At 44.0% G+C, this 26,754-nt stretch overlaps 8 protein-coding genes across 8 annotated transcripts; 3 read left to right on the forward strand and 5 right to left on the reverse strand.

Moving 5' to 3' along the window:
• Positions 1-167: 167 nt before the first annotated feature.
• On the reverse strand, positions 168-2,039 carry LAJ45_03434 (uncharacterized protein; the record flags this gene model as incomplete). Its single annotated transcript, XM_046113020.1, has 6 exons — positions 168-268; positions 326-884; positions 941-1,411; positions 1,481-1,670; positions 1,734-1,814; positions 1,891-2,039. 6 exons carry the CDS (start codon positions 2,037-2,039, stop codon positions 168-170), a joined length of 1,551 nt encoding a protein of 516 aa, XP_045973897.1.
• A 2,231-nt stretch (positions 2,040-4,270) lies between these two features.
• LAJ45_03435 (uncharacterized protein) lies at positions 4,271-7,636 on the forward strand (the record flags this gene model as incomplete). The annotated part of the gene is made up of 6 exons (XM_046113021.1): positions 4,271-4,508; positions 4,577-4,725; positions 4,781-6,957; positions 7,020-7,375; positions 7,433-7,461; positions 7,550-7,636. 6 exons carry the CDS (start codon positions 4,271-4,273, stop codon positions 7,634-7,636), a joined length of 3,036 nt encoding a protein of 1,011 aa, XP_045973898.1.
• A 2,224-nt stretch (positions 7,637-9,860) lies between these two features.
• Positions 9,861-10,148, reverse strand: LAJ45_03436 (uncharacterized protein; the record flags this gene model as incomplete). Its single annotated transcript, XM_046113022.1, has 2 exons — positions 9,861-9,912; positions 9,982-10,148. 2 exons carry the CDS (start codon positions 10,146-10,148, stop codon positions 9,861-9,863), a joined length of 219 nt encoding a protein of 72 aa, XP_045973899.1.
• Positions 10,149-11,116: 968 nt separating this feature from the next.
• LAJ45_03437 (uncharacterized protein) lies at positions 11,117-12,755 on the forward strand (the record flags this gene model as incomplete). Its single annotated transcript, XM_046113023.1, has 4 exons — positions 11,117-11,403; positions 11,478-11,791; positions 11,842-11,949; positions 12,001-12,755. 4 exons carry the CDS (start codon positions 11,117-11,119, stop codon positions 12,753-12,755), a joined length of 1,464 nt encoding a protein of 487 aa, XP_045973900.1.
• A 1,361-nt stretch (positions 12,756-14,116) lies between these two features.
• LAJ45_03438 (uncharacterized protein) lies at positions 14,117-15,859 on the reverse strand (the record flags this gene model as incomplete). Its single annotated transcript, XM_046113024.1, has 5 exons — positions 14,117-14,667; positions 14,721-14,798; positions 14,867-15,187; positions 15,249-15,318; positions 15,383-15,859. 5 exons carry the CDS (start codon positions 15,857-15,859, stop codon positions 14,117-14,119), a joined length of 1,497 nt encoding a protein of 498 aa, XP_045973901.1.
• Positions 15,860-17,397: 1,538 nt separating this feature from the next.
• On the forward strand, positions 17,398-18,346 carry LAJ45_03439 (uncharacterized protein; the record flags this gene model as incomplete). The annotated part of the gene is made up of 3 exons (XM_046113025.1): positions 17,398-17,432; positions 17,574-17,838; positions 17,912-18,346. 3 exons carry the CDS (start codon positions 17,398-17,400, stop codon positions 18,344-18,346), a joined length of 735 nt encoding a protein of 244 aa, XP_045973902.1.
• A 1,064-nt stretch (positions 18,347-19,410) lies between these two features.
• LAJ45_03440 (uncharacterized protein) lies at positions 19,411-20,583 on the reverse strand (the record flags this gene model as incomplete). Its single annotated transcript, XM_046113026.1, has 4 exons — positions 19,411-19,557; positions 19,626-19,967; positions 20,033-20,199; positions 20,277-20,583. 4 exons carry the CDS (start codon positions 20,581-20,583, stop codon positions 19,411-19,413), a joined length of 963 nt encoding a protein of 320 aa, XP_045973903.1.
• Positions 20,584-25,249: 4,666 nt separating this feature from the next.
• On the reverse strand, positions 25,250-26,543 carry LAJ45_03441 (uncharacterized protein; the record flags this gene model as incomplete). Its single annotated transcript, XM_046113027.1, has 5 exons — positions 25,250-25,384; positions 25,464-26,068; positions 26,126-26,240; positions 26,293-26,391; positions 26,457-26,543. 5 exons carry the CDS (start codon positions 26,541-26,543, stop codon positions 25,250-25,252), a joined length of 1,041 nt encoding a protein of 346 aa, XP_045973904.1.
• Between the last annotated feature and the right edge of the window lie 211 nt (positions 26,544-26,754).

Genomic DNA, 26,754 nt, shown 5'->3' on the forward strand with positions numbered 1-26,754 from the left:
GTTTCTATATATGCCAGATACATGTATGTACTATCTAAGGACAAGGGAGAACTTTTTTAGAAAGCAGACGCAAATAACACGAAAAATAGACACCGCCCGCCAATTTTAATATTACAAAAACCAGAAAGTAAAACCTACTCCGTCCTAATTTCAACAATCACAAGTGATCAGAGATCTTGGTATGTAAATAACTTTGTATGTAGTACATTCATGGCACGTATGGCATCTGCCTGTTTGATAACACATGAGATGTTGATTTCGCTCGCACCTAAAAAAATTCGCATGTTAGCGTTTATGAGTAGGGAGGGTAATGGAGATATCTTACCTTGTGATATCATCTCAATATTCACATTACTCTCAGCCAAAGTGCTAAACATCCTCCCAGCAATACCAACCATCTGCTTCATGTGTTTCCCTACCAAGGAGAGAATAGTCAAATCGCGAATGACATCGACTGTTCCGTAATGTTTTAACTCCTCAATTGCTTCTTTCAAATCGTTCTCCCTAACCTCCGAATGTAGTGCCATAGACACATGTACCTCACTTGTGGAGATAAGGTCAACTGCTAACCGCCATTTGTCGAGTGTAGAAAAAATCTCCGCAAGGAAACCATGTGCAAGGGACTTTCGATTTGAATGGACATTGAGAACTACGATATTATTCTTGGTAGTGACTGCAGTTGGGCGTTTGTGTCGCTGAACAAGAAGTGGATCATGTGTTTTAAGGCGCATGTGCCTTGGGGGCTCGGTAGGTGTATCCTCGCCTTTGCGATGGATAGTATCAGGAAAGATGATAGTACCTTCACCTGCGGGATTTTCGACGTTTTTGATACGGATTGGAATCCGCGCGCGGATTACTTGCTCCATGGTGAATGGGTGTATAACCTAGACCACTTCATCAGTTTTGTCCATTTGTATAGACATTTCTGACCATGATTTACCTCTGAACCGTAATATGTTAACTCTGCAGCCTCTTCAGGGGTAATCACTGGGATCAGGCGTGCTGTTGGAACCTTCCTGGGGTCCGCAGTGAAAATCCCATCAACCTCCTTCCACACCTGAAGCTCCTCGGCATCGAGCCCAACCGCCAGAAGTGCGCTGCAGAGATCTGTGTACCCTCTGCCGACCGAGGTCAAGAGACTACCGGGAACAGTACCAAAGTAGCCTGTAACTACTGGCACTCTATCCTCACATAGCTGAATCCTTTCTGCCAATTGCTTGGGAAGGTAGTCGTAGAATTCTTGGTCGAGACCTTTTTTGACTGTATAACTGCTAGGAATAATGCTATCCAAATTAACATATTCCGCACCAACTCCTCTATCTCGGAGAAGAGCCGTCATGAGCAAGCATGCCAACTTTTCTCCGGCACCGATGATAATGTCCTTTGTCTTCGGGCTAATTTCGTCGATGATCTGGAGGCGATAGTTGTTTAATACCTTGCGCGTCACTAATTCTACACAGTAAAAGGCCTTATTACGAACCTGGGCGGCGCTGAGGAAGTTGATCAGCTTTCCACATTCTGTCTCTATATCGCTCTTGAGCTGGTCAAGTATTTCTTTGGATTCTATAAGCTCTGCGCCAGCGTCAACATGGCTTTCCCGGATCGCTTCGACAATATCAAGGTATAGTCTTGAGCCGGGTTTTAAAGCTTCCTCCGCAGCTCGGAGAAGTCTAGGTACCGTGAGATTAAATATCAGCAATGAATCTAGACATCAAATAATTTGGATGACTCACCTATTTGTGGTCCCTTCTGCCTTTGTATCTGTACTTCTCGCCGAACACACAACTGCGATTTTATTCCCACCGAGATGTGCCCTGTATTTGGTCCCAATAATGAGAAAAAGTGCTCCATAACTGCGATTGTAGCCATGATCGAGGGAAGAGCTCTTACCGCACGATATCTTCGGCAATTTTCTCGGCGAATTTTCCCACGCTGGTACCGCCAAACTTTTGGATGACCCATCCGCCTGAAGCGTCGTTTTTTTTCATCTGAGTGTGTCCGTTGGTTGTTGGAGAAGGCGGAAGAGTTTCAAGGGCCATTATGGAGTCTTCTTTCTTCTTTGATATGCACTGTGTTTTAGTGTCTTTGTTTTTAAATTTTGTAAGGTGGGATGAAAAGATCAAAAAAGTCTCAAGGGAAATGTGCGGGGGTATTTAGCGAGGTTGCGACAGGGGCGATGTTGCAACTGCCCCAAGACGTTTGCGGGCTGGACCCGGTTTGCATAATACCAGAATTTGTAGAGTATACAGAGTGCATGTACCTACATGTAGTCAACTAGACCACATATCCCGCAAGAATTGATATTGAACGTTGTTGTTTGGTATTATACTAGTAATAACTGATCTCGGGCACTTCCGGCTTTGAAAGAAATTGATAACCGCAATTCAAGAACATTCCTGCCAGGAGGAAATAGGGCAAACCTTTTGATTGGAGGACTTGAAAATATTCTAGTTATATATACATATAGCATTACGTCGACCATACAGAGCTAGAGGGCCTGAATACAGGATTAAGCCTCCGGTTGCGGCCAGGCTTAATTAATTAACTATATCGCCAGCTAGTATAACCCGTTTGCGAATCTTTTCTCGTCTGGTTACTTTATATTATAATGCGTAGTATACGATAGATAAATTTATTATCCTTAGTGATGATGGGTCTGTTATGAGCCCACATAACTTGCGATAGAATCATTGGCCATTTGTATTACTACTGTGCCAATGTTTCCTAGCTCCATGAAGGCCTTTGGACAAATTTTAAAGGTTACAACGAGAACTCGGGATACTAACAGAGAGTTAAGGTACATAATGTATTTCAAACACTCCCGCAGCGCCAAAAAATTAAACCTCACTAATTTACAGGTCCCAGAGTACTACAGCATATATATATACATACATGATATAATGAATGTACGTATCTACATCTACAATCGTACAAAAACGTATTCAACTATTTTGTACAGCAATAGCAGCCCGCTTTAAAAGTGTATTGCATGTACTATTTACATATCATTTCAAAGCTTCCATAAGAATGGTCTCATCGGGACGAAAGATGGCGTGCTTGCAAGGCAATAGCATCTTGCTACTATTACCGCGATAGGGTTACAATTAAAGTTTCGAGGGGCACACCTTATTAGGTTGATTGGGTGAGAGCTTTGTGATATCTGGGAGTCGATTTAGGATAAGAGTTCTCTTCTCATCTTTGGTGTAACATGTTTCAGCAGTTCATGAACAGTAAAGCTAGAGCCTAGTCTAGTGCCCGCTCCCTCCCGGGCCCCTCGTACTCGATATATGATCATATAACCGAATTCGAATTCGCGGGGAGTATCTCAGAGCCAGCCAAACCACAGAGGTATCAGCAATAATTATAACGGAAAAGGTCTATAAACATAGTTTTTCGGTGGACGCGCTGTAAAGTAACATATGGCGCAAAATGACACAGTTTGAATTCCTATGACCCAAAACGACACAGGCTGGTGAGCGAGTTGTTTAGTATAGTTGATTGAATACAGTTGATTGAATGAAATATTGATACAGAATAATCCGGAGTGTTTTGCGCGGAGGCTTCAGCTAAAGGTGACATCGTGGTTCTTTACATACATACTATACAGCTAGCGAGTACATACACATAAATTAAGCCAAATAACTACCCATATTTGAGAAGAGGACGCTCTGAAGATCATTTGTTTGATCCCAACAGTACGAATTTACGGAGGTCAGATAGTAGGTACTTCAAGCTAGACTAGTAGAGTGCTAGGTATAATATGTACCGACCGTATCTTCCGGTGTAGTTGCATTGCTTTTAGGGATGCCGAATGATATGGGTGGGATCTTGTGATCCGATCAAAATATCGGGGGGACCAAAATCTGGGCTCTTGTAATCGGATATGTATAAAGTACTTAAGGTACATGTATCCAAGATTTATCTTTCCTTCTACGCGCGTAACAAGGTGTTTCAAATCAATGTGGCATTTTAGAAGGCTTTGAAGTTTGAACGCTTATGTATTAGCAGTTTTCATGCATTTCTAAAAAAAAAAACCACTCAACGCGTGGCGGACAGCACGCGTTCCCAAAGGAGACGTAAAGCAGAAAAACGCGACACCACCTCCTTCATATTACATCAAGGGTCTAATCATCCATCCAAGCCTTGCTTTCAACAATTTCTTTCCTACGCTCAACTTGCTCTATTTTGTTTTTTCGTAAATCTTTTTTACCTTAATTCGCGACTTGAAAGGCTACCCACAACTCCCAGAATCTAAGTTTACTCGCGCACAATGCCTGCCGCAACGAAGAAGAGACGAATGCTTACATACGACCAGAATGGTCGTCTTAGAAAAGATAAAGATACACCTGAGGCTTCAAGCGCCAAAAAACCTAAGATTGAAGAGGGGGCGAAAACGGTTGGCGAGACTAGGGAAGCTCGACTGGCGAAGGCGTCGCAGAGTGTTAAAAAGAGCAGCTTCGAGGGCGACCTAGAGAAATTAACACAGGAGATCCATGAATTGAAAGGAGGTGAGTTGTATCTTCTCCTGGAAATTTCGGTGGCATTAGCCCGGACCTAGGTTAATATTTGCAAACAGGTAATGCTGAAAGGGACCAAAAGTGGGCAAGGCCGGATTTAGAGCCTGGATGGGATCCTGCTACGGAGAGTCTCATCTTTCAACAGATTGATGTTGAAGAAGGGACTTTGAATGGAAAGACCAACCTACGGTTATTCGGTGTTACTGAAGTACTGTTTCTGGATTTGTTGAAGGCTTGAAGAGCAATTGCTAACTTATCAATAGGATGGGCACTCCGTACTTCTTCACGTCACTGATTTCCTTCAATACCTCTATGTCGCGGCCCCCGTAAACTTTACCCACGATCTTCTACCGGACTACAAAAGAGCGCTAGAAATGAAGCTTTCTAATGGCTTCGATAATATCATCCACACAGTTCAACTTGTCATGCGCCAGAACCTTTACCACTACACTGGTGGAAAAAACTTACCATACATAAAAATTAGTGTAACGGACCCTAAATACGCCAGCCGGGTGAGAGGCTTGATTGAGCGTGGAGATGCAAATTACAAGAAGATGTGGCCTTCTGGAGATATTATGACTTTTGATAATATCCAGTATGTCATGCGATTCATGGTCGATACGAACATCTCTGGTATGAGTTGGGTGGAAGTGCCAGCAGGGAACTATCACATGCTTCCGAAAGGGGAGTTAACCTCGACTTGCCAAATTGAAGCGAAATGCAGTTACCGGGATTTGATTGCTCACTCGGTTGAGGGGGAATATTCAAAAATGGCACCTCTAAGAGTGTTGTCATTTGATATCGAGTGTGCCGGTAGGAAAGGTGTCTTTCCGGAAGCAGACAAGGACCCCGTTATTCAGATTGCGAATGTTGTTACACGGTATGGTGAAGATAAGCCATTTGTTCGGAACGTGTTTACAATGGACACTTGTTCACTCATTATCAACACTCAAGTATTCGAATTCTCAAATGAAGCTGATATGTTATTAAAGTGGAGGGAATTTTTAATTCAGGTGGATCCGGATGTCATCATTGGTTACAACATCGCCAATTTCGACTTTCCATACTTACTAGATCGCGCGAAGCATCTTAAGATCCATGATTTCCCTTACTGGACTCGTCTCTCAAAAACCAGGGTGGAATCAAAAGACACAAATTTCTCTAGTAAGCAAATGGGAAATCGTGACACGAAGGCCACCAATACCAACGGCCGTCTTCAGCTTGACCTTTTGCAATTGATCCAACGTGATTATCAACTTCGTTCATATACTCTTAACTCTGTTTGTGCCCACTTTTTGGGTGAACAGAAAGAGGATGTCCATCACAGTATGATTACAGAATTGTTCAACGGAACGCCTGAGTCCCGGCGGCGTCTTGCAGTTTACTGTCTTAAGGATGCTTATCTCCCCCAAAGATTGCTTGATAAACTCATGTGTCTGGTTAATTATACAGAGATGGCCCGTGTTACCGGTGTTCCATTCAATTACCTGCTTGCCCGTGGACAGCAAATTAAGTTTCTGTCACAGATCTTTCGAAAAGCCGCTGAACAACAGTTGGTTATTCCTAATCTAAGACAGGAGGGCGGCGATGAGCAGTATGAAGGTGCTACAGTTATCGAACCCACTAGAGGTTACTACGATGTTCCTATCGCAACACTTGATTTCGCGTCTCTATATCCTAGTATTATGCAGGCGCATAACCTTTGTTACACAACACTTGTTAAGAAAGAAGTCGTCGAGAGACTTGGGTTGGAGAAAAATAAGGATTATACGATCACTCCGAATGGTGATTGGTTCGTTAAAGCCACTGTTCGAAAGGGGATGGTACCTTTGATTCTAGAAAATCTTTTGAGCGCTAGAAGGAAGGCCAAAGCAGACTTGAAACACGAGACAGACCCCTTTAAAAAGGCTGTACTCAATGGTCGTCAGCTCGCGCTGAAAATATCTGCGAATTCTGTCTACGGTATTACCGGCGCCACAGTCGGGAAACTGCCATGTCTCCAGATTGCCTCTTCTGTTACCAGCTATGGTCGTCAGATGATCGAGAAGACGAAAGAGGAGGTTGAGAAAAAATATACTATCGCGAACGGATACTCCCACGACGCTCAGGTCATCTACGGTGATACTGATTCCGTGATGGTAAAATTCGGAATGGGGGACCTCCCTACTGCTATGAAGCTAGGCGAGGAGGCTGCACAATATGTGTCGAGCAAGTTTATTACACCGATCAAATTAGAGTTTGAGAAGGTGTATTTTCCGTATTTGCTTATCAACAAGAAACGTTATGCTGGGTTGTATTGGACCAGAACCGATAAATATGACAAGATGGATACTAAGGGTATTGAGACTGTGCGAAGAGACAACTGTAGATTGGTACAAGTCTGCATTGAGACCGTGTTGAGGAAAATGTTGATTGACCGAGATGTTGAGGGAGCACAAACGTTTGTTCCTAGTTTTTCTCACATTTAGGTTACATGTACTAACTTGGTGTTTTTAATCGCAGATACGTTAAGGACATGATATCAGATCTGTTGCAGAACAGAATCGACATGAGCCAGCTGGTGATCACCAAAGCTTTGTCCAAGTCAGACTACACAGCTAAGCAGGCGCACGTCGAGCTTGCTGAAAGAATGAGGAAACGTGATGCCGGTTCTGCGCCTACACTTGGAGATCGTGTCGCGTATGTCATCATCAAAGGCGCAGGTGGTGCAAAGAACTACGAGAAATCTGAAGATCCGATTTATGTTCTCGAGAACTCCGTCCCTATTGATACGAAATATTACCTCGACAATCAGCTTGCGAAGCCCTTGACTAGGATCTTCGAGCCTATTCTTGGAGAAAGGAAGGCGCAATTACTGTGTTAGTCCTCTACCCCTTCCCTTCATTGCTTACCTCCAATACTAACAAACACGATAGTGACTGGAGACCACACCCGTACAATCTCAGTTAGTGCACCCACGGTTGGTGGACTGATGAAGTTCGCTAAAAAGACCCAAACCTGCATGGGGTGCAAAACTCCGCTCACAAAAAAAGCCGAGGCCGATGGCGCTGTCTGCGAGAATTGCAAACCACGCTTCGGAGAGCTGTATCAGAAGACACTCCAAAAAGTATCCGATTTAGAAGTCAAGTTTGGACGACTCTGGACACAGTGCCAGCGTTGCCAAGGATCGATTCATTGTGAAGTTATTTGCTCTTCAAGGGATTGTCCGATTTTTTATATGAGAATGAAGGCAAGGAAAGATATTGAAGATGTAGGGAAGGAGTTAAAGAGATTCGATGTGGACGTTAGTTGGTAGAGAGAGACGTGGGATTACGTCTGGAACTTGTGTTATTTTTTGATCGTTTTTAATGGATGTAAAGAGATTTTCGGAACAGTATCGGCAACGAATGCATAGCCTTGTGACTGTAGGAGGGGCGCGGTAGTTATTAAGTGATACATGTACTTTTTCTTTAGTTCGTATGTAAAATAGAGGTTTGGTCAAAGGGAAAATTGGGGCTCTTGAATCCTGACAGAGACTCAATGGTTATTTGAATAGAAGTATAGTTACATAGGCCATGCCTATTGTAGATTTCAAAGTCCTCCTCAGGCTCTTCATGATATATCACTCGAAAATTCATTTATATATTATGTACACAGCTATGGACCATGCCTGTCCTAGGAATAATTATAAAATATATTTATGGGGTGACTCATAAGTTATATTTAAAAAAAAACCATATTGATACTCTATTTTCTTTTTTCAATTACATGTAATTACTGTTGTGCACAAGCTCTATTGTAAGAATTTAAAAAGGGAAGGCCTTTCCGGTCGTCAAATAAATAAATTAAAGCTTTTCTGAAAGGAAATCCTCGTTACATTCCTCGTAACAATACTCGCACGTCAATTATGTATCTGCTTAACCAGCAAAACACACTAAAAATCGAGGTTTTCAACAACTCATAAAAAGTCCCACACCTAAACCAAAATATCAACGACCAAGTATAGTATAATTTTGATAAAGGAGGACCATGTTTCAAATTCTTGGCCCAATTGAGATACTGGTACTAGTAAAGGTGCCATAAAAGGACCCTTTTAGACACATTTCACCTTCAGGGCTTGTCCTTTGTAGATATGGCCTAAAAGTGGCCTGTAGAGTCTTTCAGGTGTCTAGATAGAAGACATAATTTCAGGGGAGATGGGAAAGCTCTCTGGATTCTGTGTGTGTTTTGCTGGTTGCGCAAATACATACTTGATATGCGAGCCTGAGTAAACCTCGAGAGTGTAGTTGTGATAAATTTCGTAGGTTTTGAAAGGTGGTATTTGTTGGCACGAATGGATAGATGATTTATTAGTTGGGGGTGAGAAGGATAAAAAAGAAAGAGGAGCACATGTAGGTACAGCGCCGGACAGTCAAAATCAACCCTCATGTTCTTTTCAAGCCAGAAATTAGTCCTAATCGGGTAATAATAATCATCGAATCATCCCAATAGGGTAAGAATTATCCCGATTAGTGTGGCCGCCTTGGCATAAAGCTATTAAAGTTATTATTTCACACCTATGTTTTTTTCGGGCAGATTGCACCAAATGTTTGAGAGGTCATAGTGCAGCCAGTTCTTAATTATTTTAAATCCCCTTTAATGGGGATGTTTACAACCATGATTAGACCCATTATACAAAAGAACATTATTTTTGGACAAGTGTTGCGTTGTTGAAAGTCGATGGGGTGAAGGGGAGTCGGTGGTTGCTCTGGCCGGCTGGTTTTGGCTGTCCGACACCGTACAGCAACCCGCTAGGATGAGCCCCCCTGAGGACGAGGATTACAACTCCCCCCCCCGCTCCTGTCAATGATCAACAAACCATATTGTATTGACCCTTGTTGTAGGATCAAGGTATAGCAGCATATCTTAGCTTTTGTGATATTCTTAACCAACACGGCATCCGTTGCTTTAACTAAAAATTGTTGGGGCCCGAAGGGCCACTGGGGGCGGGAGACGATAATAAGCCTCGGGGAATCTCTCCACTCGAAATCAGATCTCGACAAGACAGCGCAAAAATTGTCTTTGGTCTGATAACATTCTATCCAAATGCCTGTATCTGATGTTGGGCTCGGTCGGGTATAATGCTTTTCTAAAGCGCTAGAACTATTTCAGCCTTGGTGATCCTGAACTCTTGTGTGTCTGGTGAAAATCTAAAAGAGAACAGCTTTTCTTCGTGAAAAGGCTTACGCCAGTGACTGAGGTAAAGGTTTAATTTATCTTAACAGAAAAATAGACGTGAGAATAAGCAGTGTTACCTCAGGTTGAATAGGTTTTATCCTCATGATAATCCTTGAGAGTTTTGTCAGGCAGTGTACGTTCCATCAGTCAGAGTACGAGTGACTTTCTTTTTGGCTCGGTATTCATTTGCGCAGGGATCCTGGTGCAAGATTCAGCGATTTAGTGGTTTGTTCGTGATTCCCTCCGAGCATTCGGCCCCGCCTCATACCAGTGCACTCGCAATAGTGGAAATGTAACATAGCTCCCCAGAATACTGGAAAGCAAAGTTCTAAGGAGCAGCACTTCCCAAAGCAAATTTGCCCCTTCATAGCGAAGCGGGTTCAACTGAGTAAGTATAAGGTGATTGACGCTGACGATTGGTTTGAAGAGGCGCATCGTCGGCGTGAAGCACGGTGACGATGCATGTAAAATTCCAAGATGAGCTCACCGAAATTTTTGCACCTGAGAATTCTAGCTGGGGAAAAAGCTATATACCGGCCGACCTACTCTCCCAAGTTATTAAAAACAAGAAGGAAGCCAAGAAAGTAAATACTTGAGCACATATTATATAGGCTTAAATGAATCATCCTTCCTCTGTTTCCGGGCACTGTGGTACATATGAGGAGTATCTATAGTGGTATGCTAGATTGTATTTTTGGCTATTCAGAAGATCTTCCGGCCGCCGAGGACTTATCACACCTTAAACCCTAATCTGGTAACCCTCCTCGAAGCTACCCACTCAGGGCATCAATCAGGTACCGGGAGATAAACTCTATTTTTTACTGGCTAGTCAAAATGTTAGTGTCGAGTAGAGTAGAGCGTTGCAGTGATGCCCACATCCTGTTTCCAAAACGTGTCTTTTTTTTTTTTTGATTGAGAAATATTCCTAGGCCCGCTGGGTAGGTTTGTATGTCGTAGCTGCGCATACGACGACCCTTAAGCTCTACATACAATACTGTATCTATGATAGTCTGAAGATGCTCTGTGTAGCGAGATGCAAACCATGATCCGTTTACCAAATATCAGGGATAATGACTTCCAGCCAGTCAAATTAAACATTCCATTATTGAGCCGCAATCCAAACAGATGTCTTTTAGCCGCATGATGTCATCAGACACCCTGGGATACCACCGGCCAAGTATCAACCTACTTTACAACAACCAACCACACAATATTACGTACTTGAACAGGAAGTTTGCCTGAATAATAATAAACAGTCGAATTGTCAAAATTTATGACGTCAGGCGCCCGATTTTCTGTAGAGTTGGATCTATAAAATGGCATCCTCAAGGCCTCTCGCATTTCAACACTATTGCCGCTCCTACTCCTAGAAAGATTTTAGTATTCTTTGTCGTTCGCTCATTATGCTTGCGCTTCTCCCAGTGTTGGCGTTATTTTCGTACGGAGCTCTTTGTGTCCCTACGGATCTTATTGTTCGAGACACTTCAACAGACCTTGTCGCCAGGAGTATTGTAGATGACTTTAATAATTTTATCTCTAGTGCTTCCGATAAAATAAATGTGGATGATATCAAGCAAGGCATCCTCCCGGATTTCTTTTCAAACATTCCAGACGAGCAAGAAATCAAGGATCAACTGGGGCTCAATGACACTCAAATCGATGAGCTTCCTCTCGAAGTCTTAAACATCCCGTTCGTAAACCCCCACCCTATTCTCCTTTTGCGCCCTATTCTCCTTTTGCGCCCTAAACTAACTACCTATCCAGTGGCTATGCAAATTACACAGGCCGCGGCTGGAACCTGCGTATTCACGGACAGGCATACAAGCAGCCTCTATCTCCAAGAGCTACAGTCTCAAATGAGACTCTTGATAAGGCAGCAAATGTTTTCCTTCCGGATTTAGACATAGACCAGCTGCAACCGCATGAAAAAGACAATGCGAGAAATCTTACGAGCGCCATTTTATCTTTACCGCAGGAGGATGTACAGTTGGTTTTCACATTGAATGTAGCAGAGGGTCAGAACATCAGCGGCGGATGGAACGGGGAAATACAGTGGGGGAAGTTAACTGATTCAAGAGGTATGTTTATAGCATCTTTATTAGAAGAAACGAAATTAATAAATATGTAGGAGAAATTGATGGTTTTGTTCAACTTCCCGCGAGTGCGAACGATTTGCCCCCTGGTAACACTACCACACAAATCACCAGGTTGGATATTCATACAAATGGCACTGACAGTAAGGTTCTCCTAAACCCCTTCTAATAATAGGAGGCTCACTATTGTTCAGCTGGTAATGCAACTGGGTATCTTGTACCCAACCAAGGGATCACGATCATCTCCGACATAGATGACATCCTGCGTGTTACCAAGATCTACCAACCTCAAGAGGGCTTATTTAACTCATTTGCTCGTGACTTCGTCCCTTGGTTAAATATGCCTTCTATCTATGACACTTGGTCGACTCAACACCCTGAGAACCCATACCACTTCCATTATCTCACTACTACACCAGAGCAAGCTACGAGGGTCTACATGCAGTTCATCTATCACACATACCCCGTGGGATCCTTTGACACCCGCCCTCTGAATTTTACTACCGTCGATCAGACATTTTCCGTCAGGAAGACCTTGCTAAATAAGATTTTTGAGACATTTCCGCAACGTCGGTTCGTGCTTGTCGGTGATACCACGAATAACGATGTCATGAAGGATTACCCAGAGTTGGTGACACGTTTTCCAGGCCAGGTTGCTTGCATCTTGCTGCGGAATACTTCCGCTACAGATAGTGGAAATAAGTTCCCCTATGATACAAGTGGATTTAAGAACCTGAAACAAGAACAGTACATGTTCTTTAACATACCAGATGATCTTACGGGACTTGATTTTACGAGAGGAGACTGTCGGAATGACAGTGCACAGCTGGGTACTGTAGAATTTGGATGGCAGGGGTTACCTTTTGATATAAGCAGTGCTATTAGTAGGAAGGGAACAGCAACAGTGTGGTCTGCACTTTTTATGACAGTGCTTGCAGTATTTTGGTGATAGTCGAGGGATTTATAGGTTGTTCTTTCTTAAACATGACTATTATAGTGGTCTACCTTTTGTAATTGAGTTTTAATATCCGCGGGCGGGTGATGGTGATTATGACACGAATATCATAATGCGCAAAAGCAATTCAAAAATAGTTCATTGTCACGTCCGGCGGTCCATCATACATATTCATTTATTTAGCTTTCCCCTCTAGTACGGTGCCTGTATATAGCTCGATGTCTTTACATACGCACCGTTGAGTTTATGTACTTATGTATGCCGCGGTGCCAAAACATACATTCATTACGGATGTCAGGAGATTATATGACTCGAATATAAACACGGGGGGCTAGTATACTTAATCAAGTAATGGTGCAAAATAAACACAGTACCAGTCGCTGTAATGTTATTAAGGTCTTAGCAGTGATAGTTGCCAAGCCTCTCGGCCTGATACAGTACAATCTCCTTATAATAGGGTTCGGGTCACAAGGGTATTCGCCTTATAAGGGTAGGTGTTGGGGTCCTCATTGGGCTTCGTAGGTACAAATTTGCTCCTCGGCCTATGAGGGTAACCGCTCTATAAGGGTAAATTTCGGCCCCGACGTACCCTATTCCTCAACAGCGAAACTAGCCAACAAGATACCAAGTGAATTTATGGTACTTTAGAAGGTGAGGATCATAGTTTTGGTAAGAATTATCATGAATAGCTGCTGCTTGTCCTTTTATCACTGTTGTTTGTCGGAAGTTACCCTTCTGTAGGCTAAAAACCCCAAAGTAGTGACTTGCAAAAGCGCTGATTCTATCCTCAAGACTCATGTATCATGGGTATTATCAGAATATCTAGTTAAAACGTTGAAATCCGGGTGCCTTTCGGCGTTGCTAAGTCAAACATTGCCTCACTTATCGGGACCCTTGGGTACACTCAGCGAACGCTTGCTAAGGGCAATAATCTCCTTTATGGATACAAGATTCTGGTCTTTAGCGTACCTTTATAACAAGTTTTCACTGTGTGTCAGGAATAATCATAAATCGCTCATGTATTTACTAATACTAGTACTCTGCATCCATCGTGATCCCGAGTCATATCTCATGATGCACATAGTCCCTAGTCAGACTACATGTAGATAAACTATATAACGTATTTTTACAATAGACTCCAAAATACACTCTCGTTCACATATCCAGACCTACTCGTTATTTATCACATGTTTATATGAGGAATAAATTACTGGAACAAGGTTATTATTGCATTTTTATTATACAAGGCACTGATACGGGCACAATACCCTTACTAACTGGTTTCTTAGAATAAGGCGTATAAACCCTCGCGGCCCGTAGAACATAATCGCCACTTAAGCCCCCCCCAAAAAAAATTAATATGCAGGCCCAACCAATACATTCCTCTCCGTATAGCTTTCCGGGCCATGTGGTGTCTTGACCCTTTCAGAACTTCCGGTCCTCACGCCAAACTCCAACGGCAGGGGCATCGATGCCTTTCTCCCATTATCACCCATAATGTCTCCGTTACCATACGGCTCATATACGCCTTCCTCGTACGTATGGCTAATATTGACTGTACGTGGAGTGGCTTTATTTCGTTGCTCCAGTTCTAGGGCAGGCATCCTCCGCTGTACTTCCTCGTTTTTAGCTTCGCCAGTGTCTCGGACCATAAAGCTACTTTCATTTCTCTCATCGGGGACCAAGTCGCCCCTCCACACCTCCTCCCATCCTTGACGCTCTGCTTCCTCGGCGGTGATCTCAACGAAATTTCCGTTGGGCGTTTCGAGGTAATGTTTCTTGGGAAGACGCTCTATGTCGACGATGGGTTGAACAATGGGGTGGATTTCTGTGTGATGAATCTCGCGAGTTATGACGGTCGTTATTTCTTCGTTCTCGACAGGGCGGATTACGGTATGTATTACCGCTGGTCCTAATTAGTGAGTGGATGAAGTCATGGAATATAGGTTTGTGGCTTACGATCTAGTGTCTCTTGGTGAATTGATGTGGTCTCGGCGGAGGTTTCTCGTCCGGGATTACGATATCGCTGCTCTTCCTCTAGTGTGATTTCTTGGGCTATTTAGTTATTGATCTTGGTGTTTACATGCATTTATGAATAGTTTTACCTTTAGCCCCAGCGCGCGAGTAAACATACTCGTTCTCTTGTCCCCCTCTCGTTTCACTCGCACTGATGCCATTATACTCACGTGCGGGCTCATTGATCAAACTTTCCACCTTTGGACCCGTATCAACATTCTGCGTATTTATAAAACTGGGAACCACCCCTAGAGGGGGTCTGGGGAGAGGACGAGAAGGTCCCGCAGTTTCCGGAGGTGCTGTTGTTGATTTCGGTGGAAATCGTTGTTTGCGAAGATCACCGTCGTACCGTTGCCCATAGTAGACTTTAGAAGTAGGGCGGCTGTTGGGATTGAGGGATTGTGTTATTGCTATCCAAGTAACAACGTTAGTTGAATTAAATTTAGGATACTAAGGTTTCAGATTACTTACAGTGGTTCGAGTAATCACTGGTTTGGCTATCGTCAGAAGAATTTCGACAAAGTTCATTTCTCAGCTGAGGCTGTGTGATGCAAAGACGAGTGAGTATTAGTGTTGCATGTAAAATCCGGAAAGCAACGACCTACTGGTGAATTTCGATTCTCGTCGGCGGCTACGGTATCCAGAGTTTGTTCATGAGTACGAAGCGGTTCTGGCTCGATTAGTGTAGGAGAAACAGCCTCCGAAGGATTCCCATAATCAGTGATATGAATATGTCCAGGATTATTGAAAATGGTACCTGAGCGAACTGGCTCAGCCGGGCCAGGTTCATACCCCGAATCACGAGGTATGTGGGGGTTTTGATCATTATCAGCAATAAACGTAGGTTCTTGCTTCGTTTCTTCGCCCCCTTCCCCCTCCGCTACTCTTATTGTATCTGCTCCCACTCCCATTAATCCCATTCCCGTTCCTATTCCCACTCCTGCTCCTGCTCCTGCCCCTGCCGCTCTGGATATTAGGGTATCTTCACGAGAACTACGAGATTCTCTTGCCTGGGGAGCAACCAATAGTGCTGGGGCTATTGCAGATTCCGAAGCCCCAGTCCGTGTAGGCGGAGAACGCATTCGAGGGGCAATAAGCCCAGAGTCGTCTTTTTTGAATTTAGACCCCCCATGCCCACAAGGTAATCTCAAGAGTGCGCTCTTAATTTTTCTACCTAGAGGCATCTCTGTAACCGGAGGTGTTCAAATGTCGTCTTTCGAAGGTTGGGATACCAAAGATTTTTTCGAAATTTAGGAATTAACTGGAAAGTGGGAGTTTAGGATTTTGGAACAGAGTAGATGTGATATGCTCAAGTAAGACCGGTGTGAAAGATTCGGCTCTCAAGAAACGTCACAGCAGAGATCTAAAAAGTCTAGCCCGCTCAAGCTTTCCTCTCGCCTTGAAACAAACAGGATTATCCGGCTAGTACTTGCCCTTTCACCGGTTACCGTAGACGAAAGACAAGAGGCCCCGATACCCGTTGGGTGATCCGATTTCCCATGACCTCTTCACTCATGCCGAAAGCCACAATCACAATACCACTTCTAACCAAAACACACTTCTCGTTGCCAGCAGAAGAATCAAAAATCTATGCAGAAATCTTGAAATTCCGCATAACTCTCCGCGGATCTTGGATCTCAGCGCTTTGAGTGCCCTTTGTTCCCCTTGCGTCACCAATTAAGCTTAGGTCCTTGTCTGGGGAAAGATAAATGGAAGGAAGGAAGAAAAAGTGGAGTTGGGTGCTCTCCTCGTTTTTTTTTTTGATAATATTCAATTTTCGTCTTTATGACGTGACGTTAAGGTTCACAACGAAGGACATCTCGAGATGTGGAGAATTCCTTGTGGTTCGGATAACTCCCACCCTGCTACAAACTCTACTAGCCATTGGTAGTTTAATTACTCCCCTGTGGTGATCAATGACGATCGAATCCCCAACCGCAAGCAAATCACCGACTTGTCGATATTGGTCCGCCAAGTCTCTACATGCCGCGCTCGTAGGCGCCAAGACAGCCACAAAGCCTACAAACGGATTACATTCCATCGAGTAACCTTGAAATGAAAAATAGGTTTCAGATATGTGCTTTACTCGCGTCAGGGAAAAAGAACCAGAACATGCAAGTGAGAAAGCAGGGATTATTTGTATGGAGTGGCGCTGAGCTGCCATACAAACTAGGCATTTGCATGTTCTGGTTCTTTATCCTAGACGCGAGTACACCACGAGTAGAGTAACATAGTTAGTGGAGAATGAGTGATAAACCTGCGAGTGCAAGACTATGACGATTGCATCTTACAAACCCGATCCAGTCCTCTATTCACTAATTCAATTCTCCACAATCATCGGATTGTCCACCGGCTCAACTCCCAAACTCCACAATTTCCAAACAACCTGGTTTTTACGCCTCACCCCCAATGAGCGCATCTTGACCTCAGAGGCTTTCCCGCGATTGCTAGTCAGTGATATGACGTCTATTGGGGCTTTCGATGTATATAATGACCCTTAATGGGAAGTCTTTACTTCTCTCGCCATCACAAATCAACTTCTAGTTACGAACACCACCTTAAAGACTATTACTACTACTAAATTTGAACTACCAATTTACTCACATCACATTAAGTCAAAATGCAGTCCATGAAGAACGCCGCTAAGGAATTCATGTAAGTGTCTCTACCGGACGAAGACATCACGAGAGTCATTATTTACTCTTTATGATCTCTTTATTATTCTTCCAATAAATTTGTATTTCACCGCTAGATCGAGTATCACCGCTAACTCTCACTTTCTTGGCCATCTGACAGTTCCCGTGATAAGAAACATGATACCGAAGTCAGGGAAACCTTTAATCCGGCTGTAACGAAGGAGGTCATCATTCCAAAGGAGACCGAGGAGACCACCATCGCCGTTGATCGAGAACTACATCAGAGGCATTATCAGACCAGAGTGCAGCCCATTGAGGACAAGGAGGTTTTACCGGAGGAGCACAGGCATCAGGTTATGCCAGTTGAGACCCGTGTCACCAAAGATGCTGACGAAGACCTCGTAAGGAGAAGGCTTGAGGAAGAGGTAGGCATCAATTTTATCCCCCAACATAACAGAATTTACAATATGGCAGTGTCAAATAATCTAACCTTGCCAGAAACTGAAATTCAAATCTACTCGCGAGGTTCTTCCCGTCGAGCATACCAACATTGCCGGCGCTACCATCACCGGCGAGCACGCCCACCATCATGTTTATGAGCAAGTTCAACCCGTTATCGAGCGTGAGGTTATCCAGCCTGCCGTTATCCACACCACTGTTCCAATCCACGAAAGAATCGAGCACGCCCCTACCTTCCATCCCGTAACCGTCCAACCTAAGATGACGCTCGAGGAATACAGACGTGCCGGTGGTGTTCTTGAAGGCCGCAACGAGACAATCGACATGTTTGAGGGCGAGCCCGAGGTTAGGGAAAACGGTGGGGCTAACCAGACACACCCTGATGCTTACGGACACGGAAAGCATCGCCATCACCATTCAGGCCATTCCTCACCTGTTCCGGGAATCAACAACCGCAGTGTTCCCGCTCACTAGTAAGCGATGCACTGCTATAATTGATATGTATTACGCTGGAGATGACGATACGATGGATGTGAATGGGCAAGCTGCCCTTGTAATATTATTTGCTTTGACGAGATCAATTCTAGGATTGTATTTGTAGTATGCAGGGGAGAATATCAGCTAGTTGTTTTGTTGTCCACCGTCTTTCTTTTTTGTTTGATATCGATGCATATAATGTAACGTATTCTTTTTTCTCGTTACACAAAAGATCATCTCCAGAAGAAATCCGCAGTTATGTACTGGATCTCATATATGCATACCGTGAAATTTTGGTTACGATTGATCTTTATACTGCTCCGTTTCCAATTGCTACAACGTATAGGGTATATTTGACAGATAAGTTAAATAGATCTTAAACCCCCTGTCAAGGCAATTTCGATCTCGTTCGACCCGTCCCAGCATTAGGAACCTACTCTACTTTGGGTAACCAGGCATAAAACTTGGTTTCTTGGAACTTTGTTACACAACGCTAAACTAAAACAAGTAATACCGTATCAAGGCAAGTTCGCGGAACACATCCGCAACAACGCACTGAGGGACCTATCTTAAATTTTAATAGCGGATCGAACTGGAGTGAGGGAAATTGTTAATTCGATTATTCTCCACAGCGTTATTTCACTTATGGGCTAGGAGTGTACTCTAGAAGCAATTATTACACAAGCCAAGAAAGAAAGAGTGTGTTGTAAAACCGAAGCGTCGATCACAGATGATCACTCGTGCCAAGTGATAGTCATGTAGTCGCATTCCCGGGCTATTGAAAACCCCTCATCCGAACACTGGCCCGGATTGTTGACACAGAGACCGGGAAGGTCTCTGACTTTTATAAACACAGATTTAAAGCATTTGAATATCACTCAAAGAATAGGTAGAAATGTTTAGCGTAAGCTTCACGGAATCAACCGCAATATTATTTTTCGGGGCACGATAAATATAGTACAAAAAACTAGCTATCTAAAATATCCATCCGCCATATAAACAATTTCTCGACCGCCGCTCCGGGTCAACCAGATTAGGATTAAGGCCTTCTAATTTCGCATTTAGAAGGTGAGGGTGGCACCAGCGGTTCCGTAGACAGCAGAGTAGACAGCGGATGCCGCGACCTTGGTGTATGAGTAAGGAACCGACTTGAGGGTACCAGTAAGGGCTGTGTTCTCGCCATCACCGAAGTCGTTGCCAGAAGCGTACTATTTGATTAGTGTATTAGTAGTTGAAATCGAGTAAGATAATAATATCTAGGAAGAGAGGAACTAACAGCGTAACCAGCATCGGTGGAGTAAAGAGGCTTGTCAGAGTCAACGAAGACGTTGTTCTCAACCAACAACTGCGCACCCTGGCGGGTGTTGATACCATCGGAGACAGAGAGGTAGTAGTTGTTGTAGATGTGACCGGTACCGAAACGGAAAGAAGGACCACGGGAGTTCAAGTTGTAGAAGAAGTTACCGACGTAGGTGACAGTGAGATGACCCTTGTCCTCGGAACCGTTAGAGTCAGAGTGACCGACGAGGGATGCCTTCCAGTGGTCGTGGAGGAAGTTGTTGGAAAGGGTAATGTAGTCAGAGGCGTGGGTGACATCGAGGAGTCCATCGTAATAATCCTAAAAGGTGCCATGTGTTAGGAATTGATTAGGTCGGAATTAATTCCCGGCAATTGGTAGCTTACTTTGTCGTGGTCACGGTCAGAAGACAGATCGCAATGGTCAACCCAGACATTCTTGGAAGCCTGGATACCGATGGCATCACCGGCAGTAGCGAGGACCTTCTTGATGGTCAAATTGCGGATGATAACGTTCGAGACGCCGTTCACGCGGAGACCAACGCCAGAGAGAACTATCAATGATATATTAGTATAGTTTTCCATGGATCCACAGCTCAATTGCCAAGATTGATAATGCAAGAAAACATACCGGCGTTAGAGTTGGCACCAACGATGGTCTTATCAGATGCAACCTTGATGACAGTGTTACCAGTAATGGTTCCCTTAACAACAATAACCTTCGAGCCGGACGAAGTTGCCGCAGTCTGAAGGGCAGCAAGGGAGGAAACAGTGGTGGTAGAGCCACCGGCACCACCTTTGGTACCGCCATTCTGGGTAGCGTAACCTACAGAGGCGGCATCGGAGGCAGTGGCGCGCTTGTTGAGCTTTCCAACGGAAGCAGGTGCGGCTGCAACGAAGGCAGCGAGAAAGCTGACGGAGAAGATTGCGAATTTCATTTCAAATGAGCTTTGTGTGTATTGAAAAGTAGCGTTTTTCCTGAAAACGAGTGTGGAAAGGTAAGAAGGGAATGGAAAGAGAACGTTGTTCAAGACTAGCTGTGAATGAATGAAGAGAGTGAACTGGACTGGTGAGAGAAAGGCACTAAGGGGGAGGAATGGAAGCTTTATATAAGACTTTCCATATATTAACAAACCCAAAGGAGAAATACAACTATTGGAGATTCCAGGGTAAATTCCAGGGTGACAGAGATCATGAAAGTAAAGCCGTGCCCTTACTACTATGTATCGTCACATTTTTTGAAAATTTGTAATAGTAGGAATTAATGTATTTTGGACATCTAAGCCAGGTACCGGGAAACTCCTCAATAGATTGGGTCGAGTAGAGATATCGTAGCCGACAGGTTGGTCCAGGGACCATGTTCCTGAGTATCGTGCAAGATGTAAGTACCTACATGCACGTACTAGTTACATGTAGCTATTATTCTCAATTAACTCCATTGCTAGCAGCAATCGGATCTCAAAGCGGGTCCAGTATACGTAGGCAATCACCCAACTCTTTGGGCCGTCAATCACGCATTTATGTGCCAGGGGTGCATAATATATTGGAACTTAATCTCAACCTCTTGGCCTTATCTTGGCAGGCATCTAAACGAAACGCGGAGACATACAACCACATTACTCGGTTAAGATCCGACCCTGCAAGAGAAAGCCACACAGTTAGCAACACAACTGAAGGCGTTAGGACCCAGGGAAAGGGGGGGTTATCTTGCACTTCACACTGACGTGATTTTGTCCCTCCACCCATTCCACCGAGATAGCGAGCAATTCTGAAACTCCTACTTAGCTCAAGACAGCGGCGGCAAACAGTGAGTAGAAACAACATGTTTCATGAAGCGGTGGAACCATCGTGCTCCCTCTAGCTTGGGATTAGTAGCCTAGTTTGACCTGTAGACATCCCGTGGATTCCAGGTTCCCGAGAAGCTTGTAGTCTTCGATCAGGTATTCAATGATCTCACCGTTAAGCGACATCGATCCTAATACACTGCAGTGGGAAAAATACAACTACATAGTCCTGACATATCGGCTGAGAGTTTCAAGTATCAGCCCAAGGAAAGTTTTACTGCTGATCATGATTTCTCAACGAAAATCCAGCATCCAGATCCAACCTAAACACATGATGAGCGATAATTCAGTTGTCACCTCGGTATTCTATGGACAGATGAATCTCCGATATTCTGTCCGAGCCTGTTTAGAGCTCAGGTCGGTCTTCGGGATAGTTGCAGGAGCAGTGCGGAATGTAAGAACACGACCCGGTCTTACAGTACTCGTACTTCGAATTACGATAAGAAAACTAAGCACAGACAATGCTACTTTGCATCTCTACCCAAGTATCTCCCCGACACGACATTCAAAAGGGGGCCACGAAACAGCAGGAAAAACTTAGATTACAAATGCGCACACTATCTACTTTGATTTTTTAACATATCACTATCACTAAACGAGATCCATAGATCGGAATTAGAATATACAAAACCTCCTATATGATCATATAATCGGTCTGAATAGCTGGGTCGACATAACCCGGGATATCATAAAGGGGTAAAATGGGATGCAGAAGGCTTAAGCTATGTCCTTCGGAATACTATGCGGATTAAACCCCGTAAATGGAATTAGGCTCTATGGTTAAAAAGAAGCTACCCGCGCAATCGCAGGTTTCAATGATCTGGGTTGAAGGATCAAGAGATAGCCCGGTATTCCTCCCCAAACGGCCCCCCTAGGTTCAGAGATATGGATGGAAACTTCCGTACATATACTCCGAAGGTGGCGTATTGTGGGGTAAGTCAAACCGTTATTCTCGGCGCACTCAACAACCGATGACTGGGATCTGCGACCCGAGAGCTTTGGCCTGTCGGGCTGAGAAAATATGGTACCATTTTGAAAACCAGGCTCTAGATCCTCTTAATAGCTATATGTTGGTCCGTATCAATCACCCATCCGTCGACATATTGCAGAGTCTAGAAGCACACGTTGATTTAAATTTGAGGGCTATGGTTTGTGATTTGAGGGCATTAAGGGATAGGGGTTCAGTCAAATCGTCTAGCATATGGTGCTTTTCGAGACAACTAGGTATTAGTGAAGATGAGCTTTTCACGAATAGTTTCCAACTACATACTTTGACTGGGTATTCTACACGTAAACAATATAAATTCTCGCAACTCAATAATTCTGACCTCAGCACATGGGCACCAGTCTCCCAATAAAATTCACCAACTCCTTGGTTCCTTGGGTGGATTCGATCGGTCTAATGCCAAAATTTTAAAGGAACTCATGATTGTCCGTTGATACATATTTTGCGCGGAACATATTAGTACGTTTGCAATCCCATTATCTCATGGGGCTCTTTAGATAAACGCACCAAAACTTTGTACGAATGTTGTAAAGGAAGGGTTTTCTTCAAAACCAATTTCGACCCGGAAAAAACCCGCCTGACAGCTAGAAGTGTAGATTTTCCATGATGTAGCAATATTCATGGTTATCTTGCCGTAGCTTCGAGTTCCGGAGGACAATAATCAACTATGGTACATGGTGCCAGTTTACACTCACGGCGTACTCGCTTGTTAGGTCGGAATTCTGTGTGGGGATTTTGTTATAACGACTTCCGACCTTTTAAATAACGAGCGAGTAAGCGATCGGTTACGTTTCTATCGGACGAACTAGAAATGAGTGATACTTTATGATCCCCCAGTAATAACGGCGTAGACCCGACGCCTGTTGCCAAGCTTCATAACACGTCACACGAATATCGGCATCTTGGCAAATTATCGGTCAACTTCTCGAGTGCATGGAATACCGATATTACACTACTACATGATCTTACGCTCGGGGTTTTCTAGGGTAAAGTGTATACATAAAGTGTGGCACAGCTACTAAATCCTGAAGATTCTTATGGCAGTCCCAATCGGCAACGAAGAGCGTCGGAAGACACAAACTTGTATCGTAAACACAATTAAACTCCTTGTACCTGATGGTGTTCTTAGCACCGAGAGTTGAGAGATCACAACCCAACTACCTGGTACCGTGTTTGGCACGCAGGTAGGTAGACATCAGAGCACTAGGATTTTAGCACGGAATATGTTTTTCCCGGCCTTGGCATGCACTCCTTTTAATTCTCCGTTGCCCAGATTATCAGGGGTTTGTTAAACAATGCAACCACTTGCGTTTTCAAACAATGCGCGCGGTAAATATTAATTGAACCTTTTTTGGGAACAAATATATTACGCACTGATCCCACAAGCAAGGCTGACTACAGTCCTGAAAAAAAGGGGGAGGATGCAATAGATAGTGTAGCTGTAGCAATACAGCTGCAGTACAATGCTGAGTTAAATGGGTGTAAGAGTTATTATACATTAGCAAATACTGCAGTCTCACGCATGGCATTCTTGGACTATGTATATAATATATGCGTTTTCCCTACACATCTATATCCAGGTCATGCAGATAGCCATGATCAAAGGTCACTCGACTTGGTTTGAAATCCCAAATAGTTTCGCTTTCAATTCTCTTGGCTATATAATATATTAAAACAAACTAGCCTCAACCATGTCAACTCTGGAGCTAGTCTACGGACATCTTTCCGATCCACTTGCAACCTCCGAGTTCAAATTATAAAGCTGGTGTTACCTGATATTGCTAAAATCCGAGTGATTTATAATGAATCTGAATTGCCATGATTTTTCGTCCCTCTTTGAGTGCTAGTTTGACAGTTCATCCATTCGGCAATAACTGATTTATTTGAGATTGATTGGTTGACTCATCCGTAAACACTCCGCACTAGTATTAGAGTCCCGTACGTACACTTCAACATCTTTCTATCCCCTCACTTGTAGAGAAGTCCACTACGTATCCTATTGTATGCATACCTGTACTTAGTACTTGACACTAGGGGTGTGCCACCTCGCGACCGCGGGTTGTTGGATTCTGAGTATTGAAAATATTGGAATATTGGAAGGTATTCGATGGGGTGGACTCCAAACCCTCCACCCCCCCTTCCACCCACTCCACCTCCTCTCCACCTCCTCCACCACCCGCTGTCCTCCACCTCTTCCTGCTCTTCCAGCTCTTCCAGCTCTTCCAGCTCTTCCACTGCCCTCAACCTCCCACTCCATCCAGCTCCCATTGCTCCCAGTGCTCTTAGTTAAAAATTGAATTAAATTGATTATATCTTTAAATATTAGTGCGTGAAGAGCTTCTGCAGCATTATATTTTGGTGGGGTGGGCTGGTTGCCATGCAGAAGTCAGTGAGGGTTAGGGGTTACGGCTCTCGACCAGATGGCAAAGAGTAAATCGACGTGACAGGACAACATACGCTGCCTGATATGATGGGTCGATAACGGTACTCCGTCAGGTAGTATCAAGACTTGTCTCCTCTTATGTTTTATGCATATTGTACTTTATCCTCTTTATCGTCTTTAAGTACATTTAGGTACACAATCACGGATTTACGCAAGAATTGGCATAGTTAACTAAGCACGAGGCTAGAGTACATTTAGTCGCATCATGACATGTTGACTACAGAGTAACAAGCAAACAAGCAATCTTTGAGAATATATAACAAATTCTGAGTCACATTCTTAACTTAGCCTCAGGCCTCCCACGCATGTATTTACAACTTTGGCGACGCCCGCCCATTCGATTTGATCTCATCTATTTTTCCCTTCTGCTCAGGTACCATCGTGAGTAGTGCCCCCTTCTCTATCGCGGACCTAACGTTGTTGATCACCAAGCTCTCCATTTTATGCTGCAATCCCGAAATCGTTCATTAGTTATCTCCCTTCATCATGGCTAGACAGCAAGGTTAGAGGGGGCATATAGCTTACCTGCGACTCATACGTGAATGTTCCGAGATGTGGAAACAAAATGCAGTCATTCCTCCCCATCAGCCCCGGATGTATCTTCGGCTCCTCCTCGAATACATCCAACCCCGCCCCTCCCACCTTCCCACTCTCAAGCGCCTGCACCAACGCATTCTCATCTATCACTGGCCCTCGCGCAGTGTTTACAATTATCACACCATCCTTACACATCCCGAACTCTCTTGCGCCAATATAATGCCTCGTTTTTTCAGTGAGCGGCAAGTGGACACTGATGATATCGCATGTTCCCAAAAACTCTTCGAAGCTGGCGATATACCGTGCACCCGTCGGGTTTGCCTCATCTGGAACGGGCTTACGGTTATGATACACAATATTCATTCCGAACCCTACCGCTCGTACCGCAAGTGCTGTTCCAATACCCCCCATCCCAAGAATACCTAAGATTTTACCGTCAGGATCGTGTCCGAGTGGCTGGTCTCCACGCCATTTTCCGTTTCGGAGAGAGCTTTCAGCCTGGTAAGAGCGTCGGAGGGTCTGGAGTAGAAGCATAATTGCGATGTTTGAAGTCGCAGCATCCACTGCTGTGGGGGTATGAGCAACGAAGATGCCTGATCAGAGCACAATCTTAGTGATTTATTCGCAGAAGGTAATTTGACCAAAGTTACCGCGCTGAGAACATGGCTCAATGTCGATTTGATCGTAGCCAGCTCCGTTATGACATAGGAATTTCAGGCTACTTGGGAGAGTCGAGATAAGTTCCTTGTCGAATCTTCCGGTGAACTGATCCAATTAGTTTCTTCCTATGCCTCAACAATTCAATGCAAATACGAACCTGCGCGGAATCAAAGGTTCTATAGATCGCTACGACACCGTCATATTTACCAGCTTTGAAGTCGGCAAGTATAGATTCGCGAGTTCCGGATATTATTTCCTGGTTCGATAAACTCCAGTTAGGAAGAGTCGATAGGGAAAAAAGTATAGACATAGAGAATAAACCTTTAGATCTGCAATCTCTGCAAGAGCTTGCCATTCCTTCTTTGCGTGGGTGATATTACCAATCAGTAGAGCAATAGGACGAGTCATGACGATAGTACGTTAGATATCTGGATATCCAAAGTTCTATGAGAATAAAGGGTTTTCTAGACAGATATAAGCCAGCTAATCTTGAGGAGCTTGAGCTCAAAGAATTCAGGCGGAATACAGTAAAGACTAGGACCTCGGGCATGATGCGACCACCCCGCATAATTTACCGAAATTGCCCCGCTCGATGAGTTGCATCATTACACATAGATTC

This window comes from Morchella importuna, assembly GCF_003444635.1.
Source record: "Morchella importuna strain M04M26 chromosome Unknown Morimp01GS007, whole genome shotgun sequence".
NCBI classification, from domain to species: Eukaryota; Fungi; Ascomycota; class Pezizomycetes; order Pezizales; family Morchellaceae; genus Morchella; species Morchella importuna.